Here is a 20895-nt window from a genome sequence, read left to right on the forward strand (position 1 = left end):
CCAAAACCTTTTAGTTCAGTTCTGAAGTAGTTCTTAATTAATTAGTCCAATTCTAAAATGAGCCATAAACCTTTACTGCGGTACTAAAGCTTCACATTTTAGACCAGTTCTAAAGCAGGTCTTAAAATGTACTCCAATCCTGAAGCTAATTCTTGCTCATTAATCCACTTCTACAGTGGGCCATAAACCTTTACTCCAATCTAGTTGTCATTCTTTAATTCAGTTCTCACGCAAGCCATGAACCTTTACTTCAGTATTGAAGCTAGTTTTAACCATTTAGTCCAGTTCTGTAATGAGTCTCAAGCAACCTTATGAGTCCTGAACCTCTAAAATCCACTTCGGATGCTACTCGTAAATCTGAGGTCCAGCCCGGTAACTATTCCCAGTCGTTCAAGGTATGTCAGCGTCAACAAATCCGAGTCCTATTCTAGTATTTAGAAAATGCTTTTCTAAACATGAACATTCCACTCTTTTGAAAGTCCCCATTTCCTGCCTAAGCCTTGCTCTTCTCCCCGCCTAGCTTATTTATTTAGTCCAGTTCTGAAAATAGTACAAAACTAGTTCCAAAGCCGAAAACGAGTTCTAAAATCTTTAGTTGGGTTTTGCATGAAACAACGCTAGTCAAAGTGCCTATGAAAACTGCAGTTCCCTCTGTTCAGTCTGCTTTCTTTCGCTCCCTGGTTTCTTTGTTTCCACGCCGATTAGCGAAGCAGGCGGCTGATATTTGAGACGGCACTCAACTATTTTTCTCCAACATTTTTTCCCCCCCTCTCCCTCTCCCCGTCTCTCTCGTTCTTCTGACGCCAGCGAGGGAAATGAGACTAAAGTTTGCTCGGCACTTCGTCGCGGTCACATGAGATATTAAAAAGCCACCGGGCAAGAAACGAGAAAAGTTTTCAAGTTTTGTTCAGATGGAAAGGAACCGTTACACCTCAGCACAAAAACCGGTCGGGTCGCTTTGTCAAAATCGTCACGCCTGCAGTCTTGCCGTACAAAATAAATATTTAACAAGAAGATCAAGGCTCATATTTACGCAAGACAAGACAAGAGAACTTGGACTGGTCCACTTATTAGGATAGCACGTATTCTCTCAAGTCGTCTTCTGGAGCTTAACCTTAATCTTTAGCCCACTTCTGCAGTAAATCCTTACATCTACAATGAAGCCCCACTATGTCACAGTACACCTCTCTCCCCCGTTTCATCACAGATGAAACACTTTTTGTAGGGTAGGGAGGGGGTGGTCATTTTACAGGGAAGTGGTAATTAGGCATGGCCCCGTTCCTGGTTTGGCGGTCTGACGATACAACATCATTTGAAAACTGTTAAACTTTCCAACAGCGATACAAACAGTTTTTTTTTTCTGGTCGAGGACGGATATCACATTTACAATAGCGCAAGTATCATGTCTGGATACCTTTATTTGAATATTTTGAAAAAATGGAAATAATTGAGACAAGAAAAAAAAATCTCTCCGAATTGTTGCACTACATTTTGATTGTATTTATTACGTCAATTGAAGGTCTGCTCATACGCTACAAAGGCCCGTTTTCAGTGGGGTTTTTTTTTCAATTATCCAAACATTTTAAAATGATACAATTTGTTGCTGTAAATAAGCATGAAACTGTGCGACAACGTCACAGGCAGCACTCAGCTCTAGTGGAGCCAATGCATCGGAATTGTAAGTTGCTTGCGAGCGGAGAGAATATTTGCCTGCGAGTTTTGTTTTGTTCTCTTTGTGTCTGTACGAACAAATCTACCGCTCGCGTGCAAAGTTATTGCGTTGAATAATGCAAAACCAACTTTGAGCCAATTACTCTATTCAAGAATGGTGTCACCCGTAGAACACATGATTCTAAAAATACTAGGATAAAACAATAGCGTAAAAAGGTATGTTAGTCTCTCGTCTTCCAGATGTCGACAAATTTTGTCGCAGGATCCATCAGCCGGCCAATGATATCATCATTTTACGTTCAGCAGATGCGCTTGTCGTGCTGAAGCTCAAGAGAAAAAGTTGAGTGCCGATGCGGACAAAAGAGCAACACAAGCGGAGTAAAGTAGACTTCAAAGTAGAAGAAAGTCTTGTGAACTTGCACTTCTATTAATAACTCAAGCCAAATTGACGGTCGAGGAGGAGGAGAGGAAAGGCCAGTGATTCGATCCAGGCCGCTCTCACCACTTGACACTTCCTATGCCTCTCTTACCAACATCCTTCGTCATTCACAAAAACTCCACATCATCATCATCGTTGGGCTGTATGTTCGTCTGCCGTCCGTGAGCGTGCTTGAAACTGTTCAATGACACCCCAGTTGGACTTTACCAACCAACTTAACGCACAACAAAAACAATTACAAACTTTGAATTTGTTGAATTAAATACAAGACACGCTTCATTTTAAAAACATTGCCAGCACTAATGCTAAAATCAGTGCAAACCCCCATTGACATGCGAACGGAATATTAAAATCGACTTGATGAGTCCTACACCTTCAAATGCCAATTGGCATATTCCAAAAAGTATTATGAGACTGACAGCATAGCAACAAAGTGCAGTGTGACTGTTTTTTTTAATGATGGGTAAAGTTGTCATTAGCACATACTTGTTGTTAATGGGCATCATAATCTGCCAATTTTCACTTTGTGTGGCTGCCTTTGTGTGTCGTAGCTGATATGAATCTCTTCAAACCAGCAGGGATCAGGTCAAGTCATTAGCATTTAGCTAATTTTGGACTCGTCAGCCATGTAGTTTCCCCAGCAACGCCGTATTGTCAAACACATCACAATTATCTACCAGGTATTTTTGCTCCTTTTCAACTTGTTTGGGCAACATAAGCCATTATTTTTTTTTCTCATCGCATCTTGCAGCCCTAACAAGGTCGCACTGAGGGATTTACGGAACAAAATGCGGCAAATTCGTAACAGTTTAGGACTTTTCATTTTTTACATCCCAAAAAGAGGAGTGTTGTAAAATAAATTGTTCAACAAGGAGGCATGAAAAAACACGAGGCTATGATGGTGGTCTAGACTCTCAGTGGTTGAACATATACACGTTTTTTAAAATCGACAAATAATCGTTTTATTGATCGTAGTTTCAGTCTAAATAAAAATACTTTGTTTTCCCATAATCACCTTCGTAAATACTAAACTTCTGAATCGAGATTCCATTGCTTTAATTTGCGGATTTCGAACATTTTACGTTAAAATGTGAACGTTATCTTGTATAAACGTCAGTTTTTTTTGGACATTTCTATAGAAAGCTAGTTTTTCCTTGTCCCAATGCATTGTTGGTCACTTTATGCCCTGACGTTGACTGGCGACCAGTCCAGGGTGCTGCGGACTGCAAAGAGTGGCGGATGAAAAAAATGACAAGAAGCCAAGACATCTGGCGCTGCTTTTGGTTGGTTACCTCTTGGAAGAAGTTCTCCATGTCTGTCTCCCGCTGTTTATCTTTATCCCAGGGGCCAGGTCGCGCGCTCAGTGCCGCTCACGCGCGGCTCCACTCATTCCACGTCGCTCCACCGCACGTGCAAATACAATCCGTCTGCAAACGTTTGGAACGCTTTCCGTTGATCCTTCTTCTTCTTCTACTCCTTCCAAACTTTACCGTCCTTAGGTCCTGTGCGCGTTCCCGCCCGCCACGCGCCCGCTACTTCGTACGGCCAGGGTAAACGCGCTCGTCCCCGCCGGCAGGCCAGGCAGCAGCACACAAGTCGCCGCGAGGCTGCTCCGAACTTCTCAAAGTTTGGTCTTCTCACTCTCCTCGGACAATGAGCATGAAGTCCCGCCCCCGTCCTCACCTCCCCCTCCTCCTCACCCTCTTCTGCCACAGCCACGCGCCCCTCGGACGCCTCCTGCGGTCAACATGTGGCGCCGGCGCCCATTCCACGTTTTAAACAGATGCTATCGCGAGATATGAAGTCAGGTGACGTCTTCGCACGAAAGTCAATATTTCTTTCGAATCTTTTTTTTTAATTAATACATGATATCCCAAACCATTGCGTGAGTCAAAATGATGTAAAACAAGAAATATGTTGATAAAAATGTGGAGCCCCCAAAACAATATTTAAGAGGGAAAACGTGTAACTGTACTTCTGCTCACTAATATCACGTGACTCTGTGCAATTGCGACGAGTCCATTTACTGTGGTTTTAGAGATTTTCCTTACGGTGTTCAAAACAAGCGAAGTCACATCTGCAAGCGAAACTAAACGTTTCGTTTATTATTTAAAAACATAATAACATATTATGAGTTGAGTTTGCTTGCTCGCTCAGAAAGTTGCGCCAGCCAGATAATGTTAGCTTTGTGCTAGCAGTGCTTGTCGCCACTTGTGTGTTGGCCTTTTGACAATTTATGTTATTGTATTCAGGATTGGGAAAATAAGATGCATTTTTGAGGAATCTAAGAAGAAAACATCTACTGTTTAATAGATAGAAGACAAATTGTTCTCTGACAGGATTCAGTAGTGAATCTTGGTGGTGTTCAGTGCAGTTTGAAAAAAAAGATAAACTCATGTTTTAGTGTGAGTGGCAATAATTTGGGTAACAGCACATAACATTCAAAGATTCAAGAGAGTTCAACCTAACATTTTCAGCATGATGTCTCTGATCCACTGGTGAAAGGACACTTTGATCCTCTCCTCTTTCATCTATAACTGCTTCAGACAACAAAGTGTATGCAGAAAAGTGGTGAAGATTGCACGACTGTCTCTGTCCTATGTGTTGTCTTGTGTTATTTTTGTTATTTTGACTTCATAATGGCGCCGCGAGAGTGGCTGCCTTTCCAGCAGCTCCTATTTTTTTGTTGTTCTACTTCTTCCTTTCATAACTTTGCTGCTGTGAATCTGGAATTTCTCCATTGCGAGACTAATAAAGGTTTTCTTAATGACAGTGTCAAGATTTTAACTCTTTTTTAACAGTGATTTTAAAATGGAAATAATTAATTGTTGAATAGGACCCCATTCATCCACTGAAAGCCACTCGTCCGTCTTCACCATCTCTGAAACATTTTTTTTCTCTTCCTCTCTCTTTTTCTCCTCACGTTGTTATTGTTTGATCGGTCATCAGTGTCGCCAAACTTCCCGTGAAGGCAAAACAGGAAGTAGAAGACAAATATTTCCTGTTTGGACTTCTAACGATGGAAGATGATAACGGTGCAAAGTCAAGTGAAGTGTGCTTGTGCGCGTGTCGTCCACTTGATTCCCACCTGGTGGAATGTTGAGTAGAGGTGGGGCACTCAAGTCGGACTCCATTTTAAGATTTGAGGTTTGCTCTGCCAAAAATTGACTTGGTATTCATGAGACTCGACTTGATTAAGACTTCAACAATAGGAGACCGGTTCGCAGCTATTGAAAAATAATATGTTGGTGAACACTTTAGTACAGCTAAAAAATACAAGTTGAGCGATAGTGTTTAGGCTACATTGGTGCCTTGACCGACAAGAGCCTCGACTTGGGAGTTTTTAGAAATGCGAGCCGCCCCTTGATCCGTTTAATTTTTTTGACTGCAGATACTAGTGCGCTTCTAGGCTCCATCACTACATGGTGGCAATAAATTTCACAGCATCTGGCCACCATCAAGTCACATCGGTTTCCTTGTAGCGGAAGGACAATGGCATTTGGAGGCGTTGATGTTTCGCTAACTGCCACGAGACAGAGGAACTGAATTGAGTGCAAAGTAGCTCATGTGGAAAAATATGAGAGAGAAGCTATGATCTGATTTATGACCTGCTTTACCCAAGTCCAGACTTGACTTTCTTGATTTTTGCTATTCCAACTCGGGACAGAGATTATTTAAATCCACAAAAACAAACAAAACAATTAAAATGGATGAAACATTTTCATAAGCGAAATAAAATAAACATGAGTTTAACAAAAAGAAGAAGTTTGAACAGTGGTTTAAGAATTGCATCGAACTGTAATACCCAACATTTAATGTGACCTTTAAAAAACGTTGCACTTAAAAATACTGCATGAATTAAATGTGAAAAACAAAAACGAATAAAAACTAAATTAAAACATAGCATTGTTGGACAAATATACACATTAGCAAATGTGTTCTAAAAACATATTAAAACTTGAACTGGACGCGGGAAAAAAAAATTGTCAATGCTGCCGTCTGGCGTACAAACTAACACACTACATGATTTCTTTCTGATTTCCGTGTATGAGCGTAGCGAACAACAGGGGGCGCGCTAGTGCAACTAAAAGGCGTTGACAGTACGCCGGTTATAATTTATGAAGGAAACGTCAAACAGACCTCACAACTGTAAGCAAGCACTTCGTATTTAAGGAGTCATTTTGCAGCATTTTATCTGGACATTGAAATACATACATAAGGAGATAATGGGAAAGAAATATATCAAATAATTTTGGGATGTCCTGGAAGGCAACACTTAACCTAATTTGACGGTTAGAGGTTTTTATTATTATTGATAAGAAAAGTAACAATTGTTTATCACGGAAGCGTGTTGCTGCCACGGCAGACCGAAAAAGTTTAGTATCATGAACTTGTTACTTGATCAATTTCACGTGTTAACGCAATAAAGTTCGTGTTATAAAAACAAGTGTTTAGTACGGAAGGTTGTTGTCACCACAATAAAATAAAAACGTTTAGGATAACATTATAACGTCAAAAGACTCATGTTTTAATGTGGTCCATTTCATGTTTTTTCTGTGATAATTTGCTGCGTTTTAACATCAGAGTCGTTAGAAGCAATAAGTTTCACATTTAGGTGGGATAAAATTCACGTGAAACCGTTTCACGCGTTACGTAATAAATTTCACCTTTTAACATGACGAGCTCGACTTCCGCATTTGGCAAAACAAATTTAACTCATTCACTCCCAAAGACGTTATTAAACGTCTTTTCAGACTTGGGTCTACAATTGGCTGGTACTGAATGAGTTTTAAGCGTCTTTATTCTTAAAACTTTTAAAAACGTGGCATTTTTACGTTATTATTTCATAACCAGTCATTTTATAGAAGAGCAGATCGTTAGGTAGCAAGTAGCTTTGACTTAGAATATGCAAAAATCAATCAAAAGGAGTCGTCATTGATTTAAAAACGATGAAACTGATTGTTTCATATGCAATTCATCAGATTAAAACGATTCCGCTCCTTCTGATTCTGGTTTAAAAATGCGAACCATACCATGTTACAATTTTGTTCAGAACTTTTTTTATGCGTGGCAGCCATGCGCTTGGTTCTGTAGGATATTCCTAAACGATTACAAGTCATGATAAATAATTGTTATGTCGTTTTGTTTTCGCTCGTTCTCGGATCCAATTCAACAGATGCACATGGACGCGACCCGGGCGCGTCTGAGGACCTGCGGCGCGCGACCGCACGCAAGGGGCGCGTGCGTGTGCGCAGCCTCGCACGCGCGCAACAGAGCCGAGCCGAGCGCGTCACGCACAAGCACGCACGCAGCAGACTGAAGAGCAGCCAGCAGCCCCCCGCACACAAGTTCCGCCTGCAAGGTAACAGCCGCTTTTTTCATTCTCCCTCAAAATGACGCTCGTTATCATCATCGTCATTGTGGAAATCATCTTTTGTGCATTTTGTCTTTTGTGAGTCACACGCGCCGCGTGACCGGCGGACAAAAGATGCGGGGCCGAGACGCACGGCGGCGCGGACGTCAGGGATATCCCGTTGGGAGGGGGCGAAATAGGACATTTTAATACATCAAACACTTTGCGCGCCCAATTGATTTTATTGGTGGAATTTATTCTCATTTTTATTTTTGCATCTTTCCCGGCGACAAGGGAACGTGCACGAGCGTGAAAAAAGGGGCGTGTGCCGCGTGCTGGTGAAGGGGCTGGGCGGACACGCGCTCGCTCGCGCTTGTGGGAGGAATATGCTGTAATCATATAATATAGAAATGTCAATATATACAGAGTCGACCTAAATAGTGCCGCTCAAAATGCCTTTTTAGTGATCGGGGGGCGGGGAATGAGTGAATGATTGTGAGCGCAGCTGTTGGCCCAATTATACGAGAAAAAAAATGTAATTATGAATAATGGAATCGGCATCCATTTTTGCCGTGTTCGACGTCGTTCAGGCGGTGGGAGCAACACGGACGCACACGCGCCAACTTCATGTGTGTCTGTATAGCGGTCCTTTGTTTGCAGCGACGCGCATGCGCAGTGTGCGCAGGGTGTGGATGGGAGAGATGCCACCTTGCCTGGCGGGGAAGAGGCTGGGGGGCATGTGTTACTCCAACCCCCCACCCCTCCCATACACACGCACACCCGAGATCCTTTTGTGAAGATGTGTGTGTGTTTGGGGGGGGGGGGGGGGAGGACTGTGCAGGGGTTTGTTATGTGCAAAATTCTGATTGGTCAGTCAATCAACGTTTCCTTAGCCTCACGCCAGTCTACTATGAATTTAAAAATCATTATAGTTGGTCAATAATTTTGCAGGTTTGGACAATGGTGCCTTGAGGTAAGAGTCGCTTGGTTGTCGATTTTTTTCTTCTTTTTGCGTGGGGGGCTTGAAAAAGGGAGCAGAAATTTGAGACCCCGCATCACGAGATGGCGCCAGAATTCCTCACAATGTACAGCAAACATTAAATCGCATTGGATTAAGGCGACAACAGATAATTATTTCATTAATCTGTTAATTGTTTTCCGATTAATCGAATTTTAAAAAATAGTTAAAATTTTTTTTATTTATTTAATATATATATATATAAATTAAGACATTATTTCACACTGGCAGTATATGAAATGCAGAAACACACCGATTATAAATAATTTTCCCGCTTTGGTCTAGAAAGTATCAAAAAATTGGCAATGATGTTGACCAACGTTTTCCAAAGAGAAAACAGATGTTTTCAAAATGTTTAATTTTGAAAGACACTATGAAAATGAAACTGTAGCTTTTGCTTGAAAATAGTTATTGTCGACTTCAAATGTGGCCGTAAAGAGCTAAATTCCGAATCGAGTCCAATGCAAATGTGTTCCGAACAACAAGATTTGGTCAAAGTTGTACTGGGATAAAAAAAAAAAAAACTACAGAAAAACCCCATAAACAGTTGACACCGACGAACTGATACCCATTTGGTGGCTAACGCTGAAGACAGGCATGCTTCATATGCAACCATGTGACTTCCACACATTGCCCTGCAGACTCTGAGATGCATCAACAACGCTTGCAAGTAGTCGAGAAAGCCTTGACCCTCGTGGTTTTCTACATCGACCATAACGGTCAAGATATGCACCTGTTGCGACACTTTGACAAAGTCGCACGTTGCTCGCAAAGATCATCGTGTTTTTTTTTAAATTTTATAGCAAATGCGAAATGGCCTCCACATCCTGGCACTTGAGCTCACAGGTCCCTGTGGTGCACTGCAACAACATCATCATGCGGGTCTCTCCAGCAGCATTAACACGAACGACTGCATGTGTGACATGTGCAAAGGAACCCTCCCCCACCCCTAAAAAAGGAGCTCAGGTTTTGCGCTTGCTTTCATGGAAAAAAAGCGTTTTAAGCAATGGTGGGAAAATTCTGCTCATCCCAAAAATGTCACAGTATCTTCAGGAAACATCTTGCAAATCGTCAAAACCTATCACATCTCAGGCTCAAGACATCGGGGCATAGCGAGTTTAAAAAAGATCACCCGATAATTTCTTCTATACATGACGTTAACAACTAGCCGCAATTCAAACAGTCATAGCAATCCGATGAATGAATATCTTTACCGCGATGGATCAAATGATGAAAATGAGCATTACAATATTTGTTCATGCCATTTGAATGTTGAATGAATCGAAGAATATAAATCATTTATTGTCACTGTATGCTGACCGCCCCCCCCAAGTGTTTGTTGTTCAGCATTTGCATCTTCGCTGATTTTTTTCTTCTACCCATTATTGCTTCTCGCTAAAATTGTCGAAAGCAATAAAAAGATTCATTCGGGACCATCTGGTGGAATATTGGTTTTGCCGCCAGGGTGATATATACGGACGTTTTTTTTTCTTCTTTTTTTTTTTAGCAGTTTTCCTGCTGACGTTCAAGCAGCAGGTTGCGTTGGCAGCCATGTTCTCGGGCAGCCATACCTCCCCCATCCCCTTTGAAAATCACCATGGAAACGGCAGCACTGTGGTCACGTGATCCGCCCTTGTTCATTCATCCCCGCTGCGTTACCGTGTGCCAATCTACGCGCGTGTGCTCGCGTGGCGGTGCGCGCGCATACGTCCGCGTGTTTGTGTGTACGCGCGTGCGTGTGGGCGTGCGTGTGGGCGCAAGCTGGTCATGTGATCAACAGATAGTTTTCCGCGGCGTCCATCTTAATTAAGCATCTGGCGGCGCGATGCAGATGAGAGCTTGCGCGCGTGCACGCGCGTGTGGCAGCACCACGAAACGAAAATACACCAGTACCTTATTATAGGAGTTGAATCTTTGACATGACAAGGTTATTTCATGTCAAAGCAAATAAACGTAAAATGCCATTTTTTAAAACAATAACTGAAATTACGTACATTTTATGTTTATGTAAGTTTAATTGGAGTGAAATTGTCCTTCATTTTTATCTTCTATTGAGGCAAATTTCAAACGTTATATGGTTTTCTATTAAAGAAAACAACTATAGATATTAATAAAACGAATTAAAAAAAGATGAAAAACACTAAAATTGAAAGAAAATGAATAGCAAAACAAAATGACAAAAAAAATATGATCAAAGTTTTAAATGTTTAATTTGGCTCCAGTTTGTGCAATTCAGGGCATTTTGAGGAGCTTCATTTCGACAAAAGAAGTGCCGATTTGGGACATTTTTACACATTGCAGTTTGTCTTGGGGGTGCATCAATTCCTCACGAATTTGGATTTGAAATCCATTTCCTCCATGATTGATACCACTTTTTTTCATCAAACTGATACCAATACAAATATTTGTTTGAGTATGAAGCGATACCTACTGGCAAGGCGTATCAGTGGGTGGTATCCGCAATGTTTACGAGTACCCAGTACTTTGACATCAGGCAGGCATTTTAAACAAACTCGTTTTATCACCTTTAAAGTCTGTACATACTGTAGCATGTGTGTTTGATTTGTGCCTTTAAGGGGCGTGGCCCGGCGAGTGACGCCACATTGGCTGGTTGGTCTGCGTGCAAGTGTTTGGATGTGAGCTGTGGCCTAAAGCAGCTTCATACGTGCGTCTTCATTTTGCCTCCGTGTTTCTTCCCATCAACGAATTCGCCAACAACTGTGACTCTCCTTGCCCACATGCCAGGGCATCTCCAGACATGAAGTCACTTTGTTTTTTTCCCCCCCTGTAACTTGAATGATGTATCTAGATCTGGTTAGCAACTTCACGGCACTGTCACTGCTCAATGTGAGCTACAGGAAGAGTAATTATTCAGTTGTGGCCCTAGAGCAATTGTCAACAAGAAGTTGTGGGCACTGCATGTTTATGGGTTGTGAAGTAGAAGCATGCGCAGAAGCGCAATTTCGGTCCAGTATTCCAACTTGAATATTTGCCATTGTCGAGTTTGACTGCAATAGAGAAGTGGGCAGTGACAATCTTGAAACAGGAAGTCGATTGGACAGGAAGGAGATTTAATGCATGGCATGTCATCAGCTGCTGGTTTAACACTTGCCAATGATAAACCAAACACGCAACGCGCAGCATGCTGATAAACAGTTGAGGAAGTCAAAGAGATTATTTGAATTTACCCGAGCGATTATTTATACTATGCTCTGCCACCAAGCGGAAACATTAGCGCCGTGATGTGCAGTAGCAGTCCAAAATTTGGAAACGCCTTCCAATTCAAATGATCTCCAACACACGAAGAAGCAAAGACATCCTTGAAGCACAAATGAAAGTCATTCCAGGTTCTAAAGCTTCTTCCACATCAGACAATCTGAGTGAGAAAATAGCAAGAAAATATTGAATTTGAGAGGATATTTCCACATTTCTGACCGTTACGGTTTGTCATGGAACATATGACCATAAAACCCATAGCACAACATTCAAGTGAGCGGGATGACAAAAATATTCCACAGAGGGACTTGACAGATTGTGATGTCATTTGTTCAGGGGTTTGATGGCATGTGGATAGTAGAAGCTGTTTTTCAGTCTTCTTGTTTTGGTTGGTGCCGCGTTTGGAGTCATCCCTGACTGCCTCGTCCCTACAAAGGGATGTTCAGCAGATATTTGAAGGACTATTTAGGTCCACGATAACAACCCCCCACCCCCTCTCAAAACATGATCTTCAGTTTATCTCGAGAACTGTAAGCACCACCGGGCCTTTGTCCCACCTTGCAGGAGGTCTGGCACCAGAGCAACAGCGCCCCCTCTCGCTGCGAGTGCCATCTGTTGCCTTGTCTTTGTTGGAAATCACTAATGACAGGCTGCGACCTCTCACTCACTCACGTGAAAGTGAAATGATTGTGAACGATAAAAACAAAAGGGAACAATGGGATTTTTTTCCCCTGAGGGTCCATGTAGGACTGGGCCAGTTTATTTGCCAGAATGTTTTTTTAATCCTTTTTCCCACCCCGCAGCTTCTGTAGTGCAAAATGCCTCCTCTCCTCATGTGCACTGCTTACACTAACAACATGACATTTGAGAAGCGCATGAATTGTGGAGATGTATTTTTCCTGACATTTGGAGGGATGTGGCCAAAACGTCACCTGATGACGCATTTTGGTATCTGGTGTGAGCTGTCCCCCTACTACAATATAAGATTCCAGAGCGCAATGGGGTGGTCCGCAGGCTTGGTTGCTTTAGAGTGCCTCATTGTGGGCTGTAAGTGCATTCACATCACAGTGAGTGAAAGAATGAGGTCAATTAAAAAAAAAAAAAAATACAATGCGAGTGCCATCTAGTCGAGAGGGTCGTCAAGCTGCTGTGGCAACTTTAAAGTGCCTCGTTGTCAGCCATGAGTATGTGGACAGTGGCTTTGCCCTGGTGTGACTGCTTTCGAGGGCCCCATTGTTGGCCCTGAGCAAGCATACTGTAAATCATGCAGATGAAATGATATCGCTGTCATTTTTGGAATGTGATATTTTGTAAAGACATGGGGGCAATGAGTTCCTTGGTTTGATGCGATTGGCAGAATGCAAAAATTTTCCCGCGGCAACGCCAGATATGAAAGTCAACATCACGCTCAAGTTAACCGATAACAACATTTGCTCGCTGCGCTCTCATCCTGTTGACATTGTGCACGCTGGCCGCGCCCGTCAATCATTAACTGCCGGAATGTTCTGGCGACGACACTCAACACTCGCGCTCGTCATCTTGTTAGCAGTTAGCATCTTTCTATGCCAAATAAATCACAGACTAAAAGGCACATTCATGCAACAAGGCTGCATCAAATGCAGCATTTTGCCACCTTGGTCTTTCACACACAAACTTGGGAGCCGACATTGACTGGCGACCAGTTTGTTGTTTGTCAGTATGTTCCCTGACCGTGAACGGCGACCAGTCCAGTCAGGTGTAACAGACTCCAACTGACAAGCGAGCAGATGAAGCACCGTGGAAAATCATTGACTGGATTATTTCATCCAAGATGAAGAATATGAAAACTTGTGAGGTTGTTAGTCGGTCATCGCTCTGCTGCGAGAAGTGTGTCACCCCCTCCTCTTCTTCTTCTTTTTGGGGTTATTTGAAGTTCAGCACCACCGCCATTGCCACCATGACCCGTTGTCTGCTCACCCGAGCTGGATGCAACTGACTTGGCTGGCGGGACAAAAATGTGACCAAGATGCGACCAATCAAGTACAATTATTTTGCCGGTTTATTGGTTGCTTGAGATTTGACCTGATTTTCGGGAGCCATTCAATAATCATTTTGGACCTTCTCTACCATGCGAGTTTAGTGACTCATTTATATTCTGCATTCCGTACCATAAGTCTTCTTCCAATCACCACCGGTATATTGATCGCTGACATCTGGCACCGGGGGAAGGCTGACAAATGGCGCAGAGGATGGCGAAGGCACGAAGAAGCCAATCACGTTATCGATCCATCTGATGGATTGTTCGTAAACGAGACGGCAGGAAAAAAATGGTCCACTACACGTGGCTCGTCTGTCATATTTATTACACTGGAGCAGGATGTAGACCAAAAAGGAATTTTGGAGATTGATTCCGTATGTTGCAAAAGAACTCAGGAGCAGGGTCAGCACGTTTCCTTATATGCCACATCAAAACATGGGGGTGATTGAAATGAAATTCATGAGAATTACAGTGATGGCGTATGTCACAACTAAGGGAAGTAGATCAATACCTTTCAACATCACAGAAGTTGGACTTGGAGTTATCCCTCCACCCCCACTATTTAATGATACGAACCGATCGGCACCTTTGACAGGTGTTCTGGTGTTCTTGGCGTGTTTGTTGTTCCCGTGTGCTATTGTTCTCCGTGTAGGCGCTTGGAGCAAAGAACAAAAGAGGACTGATAGAATTGTCACACGCAAACACAGCTGACAACACAAAGTCCTCAGTGACCAATGCTAACAATGCTAACCATGCTAAAGAGCTGGACGGCCAGTGACGTCATGCCGGATTGTTTTCATGTGTGTTCTCCGTTTGCTTCCGTTGTTCCATTGGATGACTTTATTTATTTAGCATTTCATAAAAAGACACACACAGCATGCCAGAATATTCCTGCGCAATGGTCACGTTTCACTACTTGGGTGTCATGGAACTACGGTGAAGCAAGTTGAGTGGTGTCTGGTCGGAAATTATATCCCTTGTTCGGGGAAGGGGGTAGATGTCAAATTATCAGGGATATGTTAGCCGAATGGTAACGCACAATGGAAAAGGCCATTGACATGCTAACAATTAGCATCTATGTGGCAGTTTTAGAACCAACTGAGGTCGAGATGAAACGAATCAAGACATTTGATGACAAATGGTTTTCCCATCTTTTCCCCCCATTCGACATCAGACTCACGGCGGTCATCTTAAATTACACGAAATGAGATCACTTCGTGAATTTTTTGTGAAATCAAAGTGATGGTTACGTTACACGAGTGCCCTAGCCTGCCTGTGTCGTATCAGCCATTTTGATAACAGCATAGAATGCATCTTGGGACATTTTCCCAGCCAGGTCTTCGCAAAATCACCACCTGATACAAGCGTCGTTTAAAATTAAGCTAACAGATAAGGACAACCTTCCGTGCTTTCTTGCTTTGTGCGCACTTTCAATTGCAGCAGAAGTCAGATCATAAGGATGTAAGAATGAACGCCAACTGAGAGATGGCTAATGTGAATACAGACAATCGTCTTCCTTTGTCTGCAACAGAATGAACAATCTATGCGACAACAACCAACGACCGTACCGATTGAATAAATGGTCAGGTGAGCAGCAGCCAATGTAAGCTGCGTGTCGCCAGGCGGGAATGTGTGTGCATTCTCATTCGAATTCCGTGGAGAAAAGATGAGGAGAGGTTCCTTTGAATATCCACAAAGACTTCTTGACACCACTTGAAGCATCAAGAATGCGTTACCATGGCGAGAGGGCTGGTGTGGCGCTGACGATAACGACGTTTGTCAGCAACATTCCAGGACTAAAAATTGACAAAAGCTCCGCCAGGCGCCGTCTTGCGTGTCCTTTGATGCGGCACACGCTTTTGTCATGCGATCTGTCGCAAAATGGCCGACGGGGAACGTGGCGCTATTGCAACGTAGGCGTTACGACATTCACACTTGGGAACACATCAAGTCGACCAAATGAGCATTCAATCGGACGGGATTTTAAGAAGCTTGGAAATAACATGGAGGATGGAATTAGACAAATCCTTTACAAAAGAACAACGGAACACTGCAGCAGGAATTAGACCGATACGAAACGTCAAAACTAAACACTGCAGCAGTAATTAGATTTGTCCGATACAGAAAAGATGCCGATAGGAATTAGACAGATCCCAAATGTTACACAAAAGACCAGTGCAGGAGTTCCACAGTTCCCAAAGATTACAGAAAAACATTGCAGCAGGAGATGCTCCGGTTTTACGAAATATCAAACTTGAACACTGCAACAAACAATAGACAGGACATTACAACAAAAGACTGAAGCAGGAATTTGACAGTTTCGAAATACCTTCTGACAAAACAGTGTAATCAGACGAAATAAGACTGCAGCAGGAATTAGACAAGTCCCATAGATTTCTTTGTCTTTCTCTTCATTCCTTCCTTTACAGAGCAGCGCCACCCAGTGCCCAGACTAACGAGCACAATGCAGGCGAGCCAAATACTGTAGTAACATTTCGCGCATCACTGAGTGATTAGTAGTGAGTGAGAGTGAATACTTTTTTTAATGGTGTGATGTGACAATATTTCAGTAAAGAGCAGGCTATTCTGAATAATGTCCCTGACTGCCACTCACACATTGTGTTGTTAACTACGACACACACACACACACACACACACACACACACACACACACACACACACACACACACACACACACACACACACACACACACACACACACACACACACACACACACACACACACACACACACACACACACACACACACACACACACTGGCGCCCATTGTGTGTGGGCATGCGACGGCGGCACAGCGAGCTCAACGGGCTAATCAGTACGGTGCTTGCCGGCGAATGTTTGTGTGGCAAGTTTGTCACATGATCACACGTTGCATTTATGTCACATGATTATCAAATGTGTTACATCATGTTTGTTTCATGGCAAAATTACACAGGACATGTCTACTCCATGTTACGCAAGTGCAACGTTTGTTACATGTTCTCTCGATGTCACATGACATGACTGCTATCTGGCTGTCCCATGGTTGACTGTTCCATCCACATCACACGTTTGCCTCCCTCCCAACAACCGGCGTCCAATCACATTGTTTCGTCGTCTTTTTTGTGACGCAGACGCCCAAGGTCCGTCCGCCATGGGAGGCAAACTGAGCAAGAAGAAGAAGGGCTACAACGTCAACGATGAAAAGACCAAAGAGCCGGACGCCAAGGCGAGCGAGGGGTCCGTTCCTGACGACAACCAGACAGCCACGGACATCAAAGATGAGACCACCCCCGCCGCCAACGATGCGGCGGCCTCCACAGAGGCTGCACCCGCCGCCGCCAAGGAGTCGGAGAAAGAGGCCAATGCCGAGCCCAAAACAGATGGCGAGCCTGCCAAGGCCCAGGAAACTGCGGCCGCCATTGCCCCCAAGGAGGCTGCCGACCCCGCTGTCAAAAATGAGGCCGATGCCAAAAACACTGAGGCCCCCAAAGCTGAGGCGGACCCCAAAGCCGGCGAGGCCCCCAAGGAGACACCCAAGGAGACCCCCAACTCGACGGCAGCCCCCGAAGCTCTGCCCAAAGACCCCACCGAGGCACCAAATAAGGATCAATGCAAAGATCTAAGCGTCACCGCTCAAGATTGATTGGTGGACGCCCACTGGAAAGCCACGCCCACTTTGGACAATAACAACGAGAATCAAGAACGACCACCGACAAACCCGCTGGAGCGACACCCGAACCACCCGATGCAAATTATAATTATTAGTATTGTTCTGATGAACTTCACCAGCTGCCCGACAGTCATCTCACGCCGTCACATGATCGTCTAGGCCACGCCCCCTCACACACAACTTTCTTAAAACAGATCCAAAATAGTCAAAATTTTCCTAAATAGTCAAGAGTAGATTTTATACTAAAAAACAAACAAACAAAAAAACATTTGTAACATTTCTATGCTCGTTTGGAACCTGGTTTGAAATACTTTATGCTGATCCGATTATAATCTGATTCTAGCCTGCTTCAGGTCTAGTTTGTGTCCGGTTCTGATTTAGGACCAGATGGGTTCGAAATTGGGACTGATTTGGCACAGGTCTGGGTCTAGTCTAGTTCTGGTCTGCGTCTAGTCTAATTCTAATCTAGTTCTGGTCAGGTTCTTGTGTGGTGCTGATCTTTGACTAGTTTGGAAGTAGTCTGCTTCTGAATTGGTCCTGGTTTGGTACAAATATGGTTTTAATTTAGTCATTCGGGTTTACCATCATTCGACTCTAGATTAGTCCTGGACTGTTTGCAAATAATATGATTCTAAATTAGTTATGATCTCTTAGTCCAGTCCAGTTCTAGTCTTGTACTTGAATGGTACTGGTCTTGGAATAGTCTGATTCTACACGGGTTCTAATTTGTCAGGTCAGGTCCTAATCTAGTTCTGGTCTTGTTCTAAATTAGTTCTTATCTGGCGCAAGTCTGGTCCTGGTAAGATTTAAGTCTAATTCCAGTCTGGTCCTTGTCTGGTTCTCACCTGGTTCTGGACAAGTTTAACTGTCGTGGTGATCTGATTTTAGCCTTGTTCTTGACTGGTCCTGGTGTGGATTTTGTGGCTCTAAATTCTGACTGATCTGGTACTAGTCTGGATCGAGTTCTGGTCAGGCTCTAGTCCGGGACTAGTTTGGAAGAAGTCTGGTTTAATATTGGTCTTGGTCTAGTACTACTGTTGTTTGGTTCTTGTTTAATACTGGTCTACATGGGACTAATCTTAGTTCGGTTTTGGTTCTGGTCAACAAAGAAGAGTGCAGACATCAGAACTGGAATTCTTTGAGGTTTTGGATGCCAAATTAAAAAGAGGAGAAAAAAAAGCTTGCTTCTATGGCAACCGTCCTGATGCAACTCTTCATCCGTCACACATTCACCTCATACGAGCCCCTCGTGCACACGCATGTGCAGGTCGTGTACATGGATGTGCATGCGTGTGCATTGGAACGCTTGAGGGCACCTTGTCCTGCTCCTGAATGAAAAAGTGTCCTCTAACTTTTGACCGCATGTCGACATGTATGTGCGGTTGTGACATACGTGTAATCACGTGTTCTGGCCTTCCTTTGCATGTGCTGCCGGTCCCGTCTGTTGGATCCGGTGAGGAAAAGCTGGCATGCGTTTCCATGGTAACCGTGTGTCTCCATCCCAGCCAGTGGCGCTCGCTCCAGGTCTCCCCCAAAAAAAACACACACAAAACAAATAAATTCAAGTTTCAAAGTTGTATGTTTACTTGTTGAAATGGTGCAACAGTCGTAATAAAAATAAAAATTAAAAAAAACAAATTGACTTTGTAGTTTGTGGTTTCCGTGACAATGGAGCGAATCGATTCACAGAGGATGCCGCCAGTGTGTTCAATTATGCGACACCTTGTCATTCACCCTGTTTCTGTTAGTGCTGCTGGCATCGTTAGCGTTGATACGATGAATGCCACGAGCGTCATTAGCACTGACTGTAGTATTGTCAGTGTTGCTAGCACTGTTAGCATCGCTAGAATTGTTAGCATTAATAGCGCTGATACAATTGTTAGCACTGCTAGCGTTATTGCGCTTATATCATCGTTAGCTCTGCTAACCTAGTAAACAAAGTTAGCACTGTTAGCATAGCTAGCACTCTTAGTGTTGCTGACGTTGTTAGCAGTGCTAGCATTTTTAGAACTGCTATAGTGGTTAACACTGATAACATCATTCGTACTACTAGCATTGTCAGTGCTGATAGCATTGTTAGCACTGATGGCGCCACGAGGATTTTTAGTGCTGAAAGCATTGTTAGCACTGCTAGCAATGTTAGTGTTGCTAGCATCGTTAGTTCTGCTTGCTGTGATAGCATTATGTACGCACCCAAGCCAAGCCACACCATGGGCCGCCAGCTTCATGCATCATGACCATTGGTTGCTAAGGTGACGCCAGTGCCCACTCTCGCCTAGCAACAGGCTAAGATGGGAAAGAAGGAAGGATGAATGGATGGAAGGAAAATAAGAGGGAATGGTGGGGGGGCTTTCATGTCGGGGGTGGCAGGGAAAATATGGGATGCCATATGTGTGCACATGCACATGCCTTGGACATTATGTAATGTCTCCCTTCACCAGCACGTCCTGACTTTTCATCTTTACTTCTTTCCGTTCCCCTTCTGACCTGCCTTTCTTACTTCTGTCCCATCTGTCGCTCCAGCCTTTTCTTTGTTCATCCCTTCTCCTTCCTGTTTATTTGTTTTGGTCCTTCTTTGTTTTCCTTCCTTCTGTCCATCCTTCCTCAGTTCTTTCCTTCCTTCCTTCTCTCCATCTTTCCCCCTGTGTTTCCTTCCATGTTGCTTAATTTTCAAGCTTGTGCCTTTCCTCCATCCATCCTTCCATGTGGTCTTCCTTCTTTCCTCTTGGCTTGGCTTCAATGAAGGCACACGTCAGGATCCTTCTTTGACGATTTCCACGGGCCGCATTTGTCCCCGTCAACCAGTTCACAAGCGATCTGCTGTGGCCGGTGGGGCTCCGGGGCTTGTTGCCAAGCAACAGTCTGCAAGCGACTGGCGCGGCAATGGCAGCAAGACAACGTTTGACGGCGGACCTGGAAATGTAGGACGCTCGTCTCTCGGGGGAAGTCATCACGCACGCACACACACACACACACGCACACACACACGCACACACACCGCGGGCGCGGTGGTGAAAGTGAGACGTGGATTCGGTCAGCAAATAGAAATCAGCCGATACTCTTCCTGCACTGTGATTGGTTGGAAGCACAGGTGGGTGGTATCGTAACCAGTTTCATTCAATACGTTTCTTTTTCTTCACATTTTGGTAGCAATGGGCAAATGAAGCTTTTGTGAAGCACAGAAGCGCTTGGACCAATTGCTTGGAAAATGCATTCAGTATTTAAAGCTTCAGTTAGACGGACCTGTACCGGCCAATAGCAATAAAATATAATTGAAACCTTTTGGTGCGTGCACTCACGCACGACAAGAGAATGTCACATTCAATACAAATTGTTTTTATACAAACCGTTTTTTTTTTACACAAATGATGACACAGCTGCGGGGAAAGTCTGTGTAACTCTATACAGTACATTATCTGGGATGGGGAACGCCTATTCTTTTTTCGACTCTCTGAATTGAGCCGCATTCCCTTCTTTTCGCGCACAACTTCTCAATATTTGAAAAATA

The 20895-nt window shown here is 43.7% G+C and overlaps 2 protein-coding genes across 2 annotated transcripts in view; one reads left to right on the forward strand and one right to left on the reverse strand.

Annotated features, from left to right (window-relative positions):
- Positions 1-3760, reverse strand: part of myo10 (myosin X) — a 46218-nt gene extending 42458 nt beyond the window's left edge. The window contains exon 1 of the mRNA XM_052087509.1: positions 3403-3760. Coding sequence (XP_051943469.1) covers positions 3403-3423 — 21 coding nt within the window. The 5' untranslated portion in view covers positions 3424-3760. The remainder of the gene's footprint in view (positions 1-3402) is intronic.
- A 3557-nt stretch (positions 3761-7317) lies between these two features.
- Positions 7318-19025, forward strand: basp1 (brain abundant, membrane attached signal protein 1). Its single transcript, XM_052087546.1, has 2 exons — positions 7318-7472; positions 16849-19025. The coding sequence occupies exon 2, from the start codon at positions 16869-16871 to the stop codon at positions 17358-17360; it is 492 nt and encodes a 163-aa protein (XP_051943506.1). The 5' UTR covers positions 7318-7472; positions 16849-16868; the 3' UTR covers positions 17361-19025.
- Positions 19026-20895: the final 1870 nt, after the last annotated feature.

Source organism: Hippocampus zosterae, chromosome 15, assembly GCF_025434085.1.
Source record: "Hippocampus zosterae strain Florida chromosome 15, ASM2543408v3, whole genome shotgun sequence".
Classification (NCBI taxonomy): Eukaryota; Metazoa; Chordata; class Actinopteri; order Syngnathiformes; family Syngnathidae; genus Hippocampus; species Hippocampus zosterae.

What these genes read in the sequence shown, in the direction of transcription:
- basp1 (XM_052087546.1), top strand. Translation starts at nt 16,869, where the DNA reads ATGGGAGGCAAACTGAGCAAGAAGAAGAAGGGCTACAACGTCAACGAT.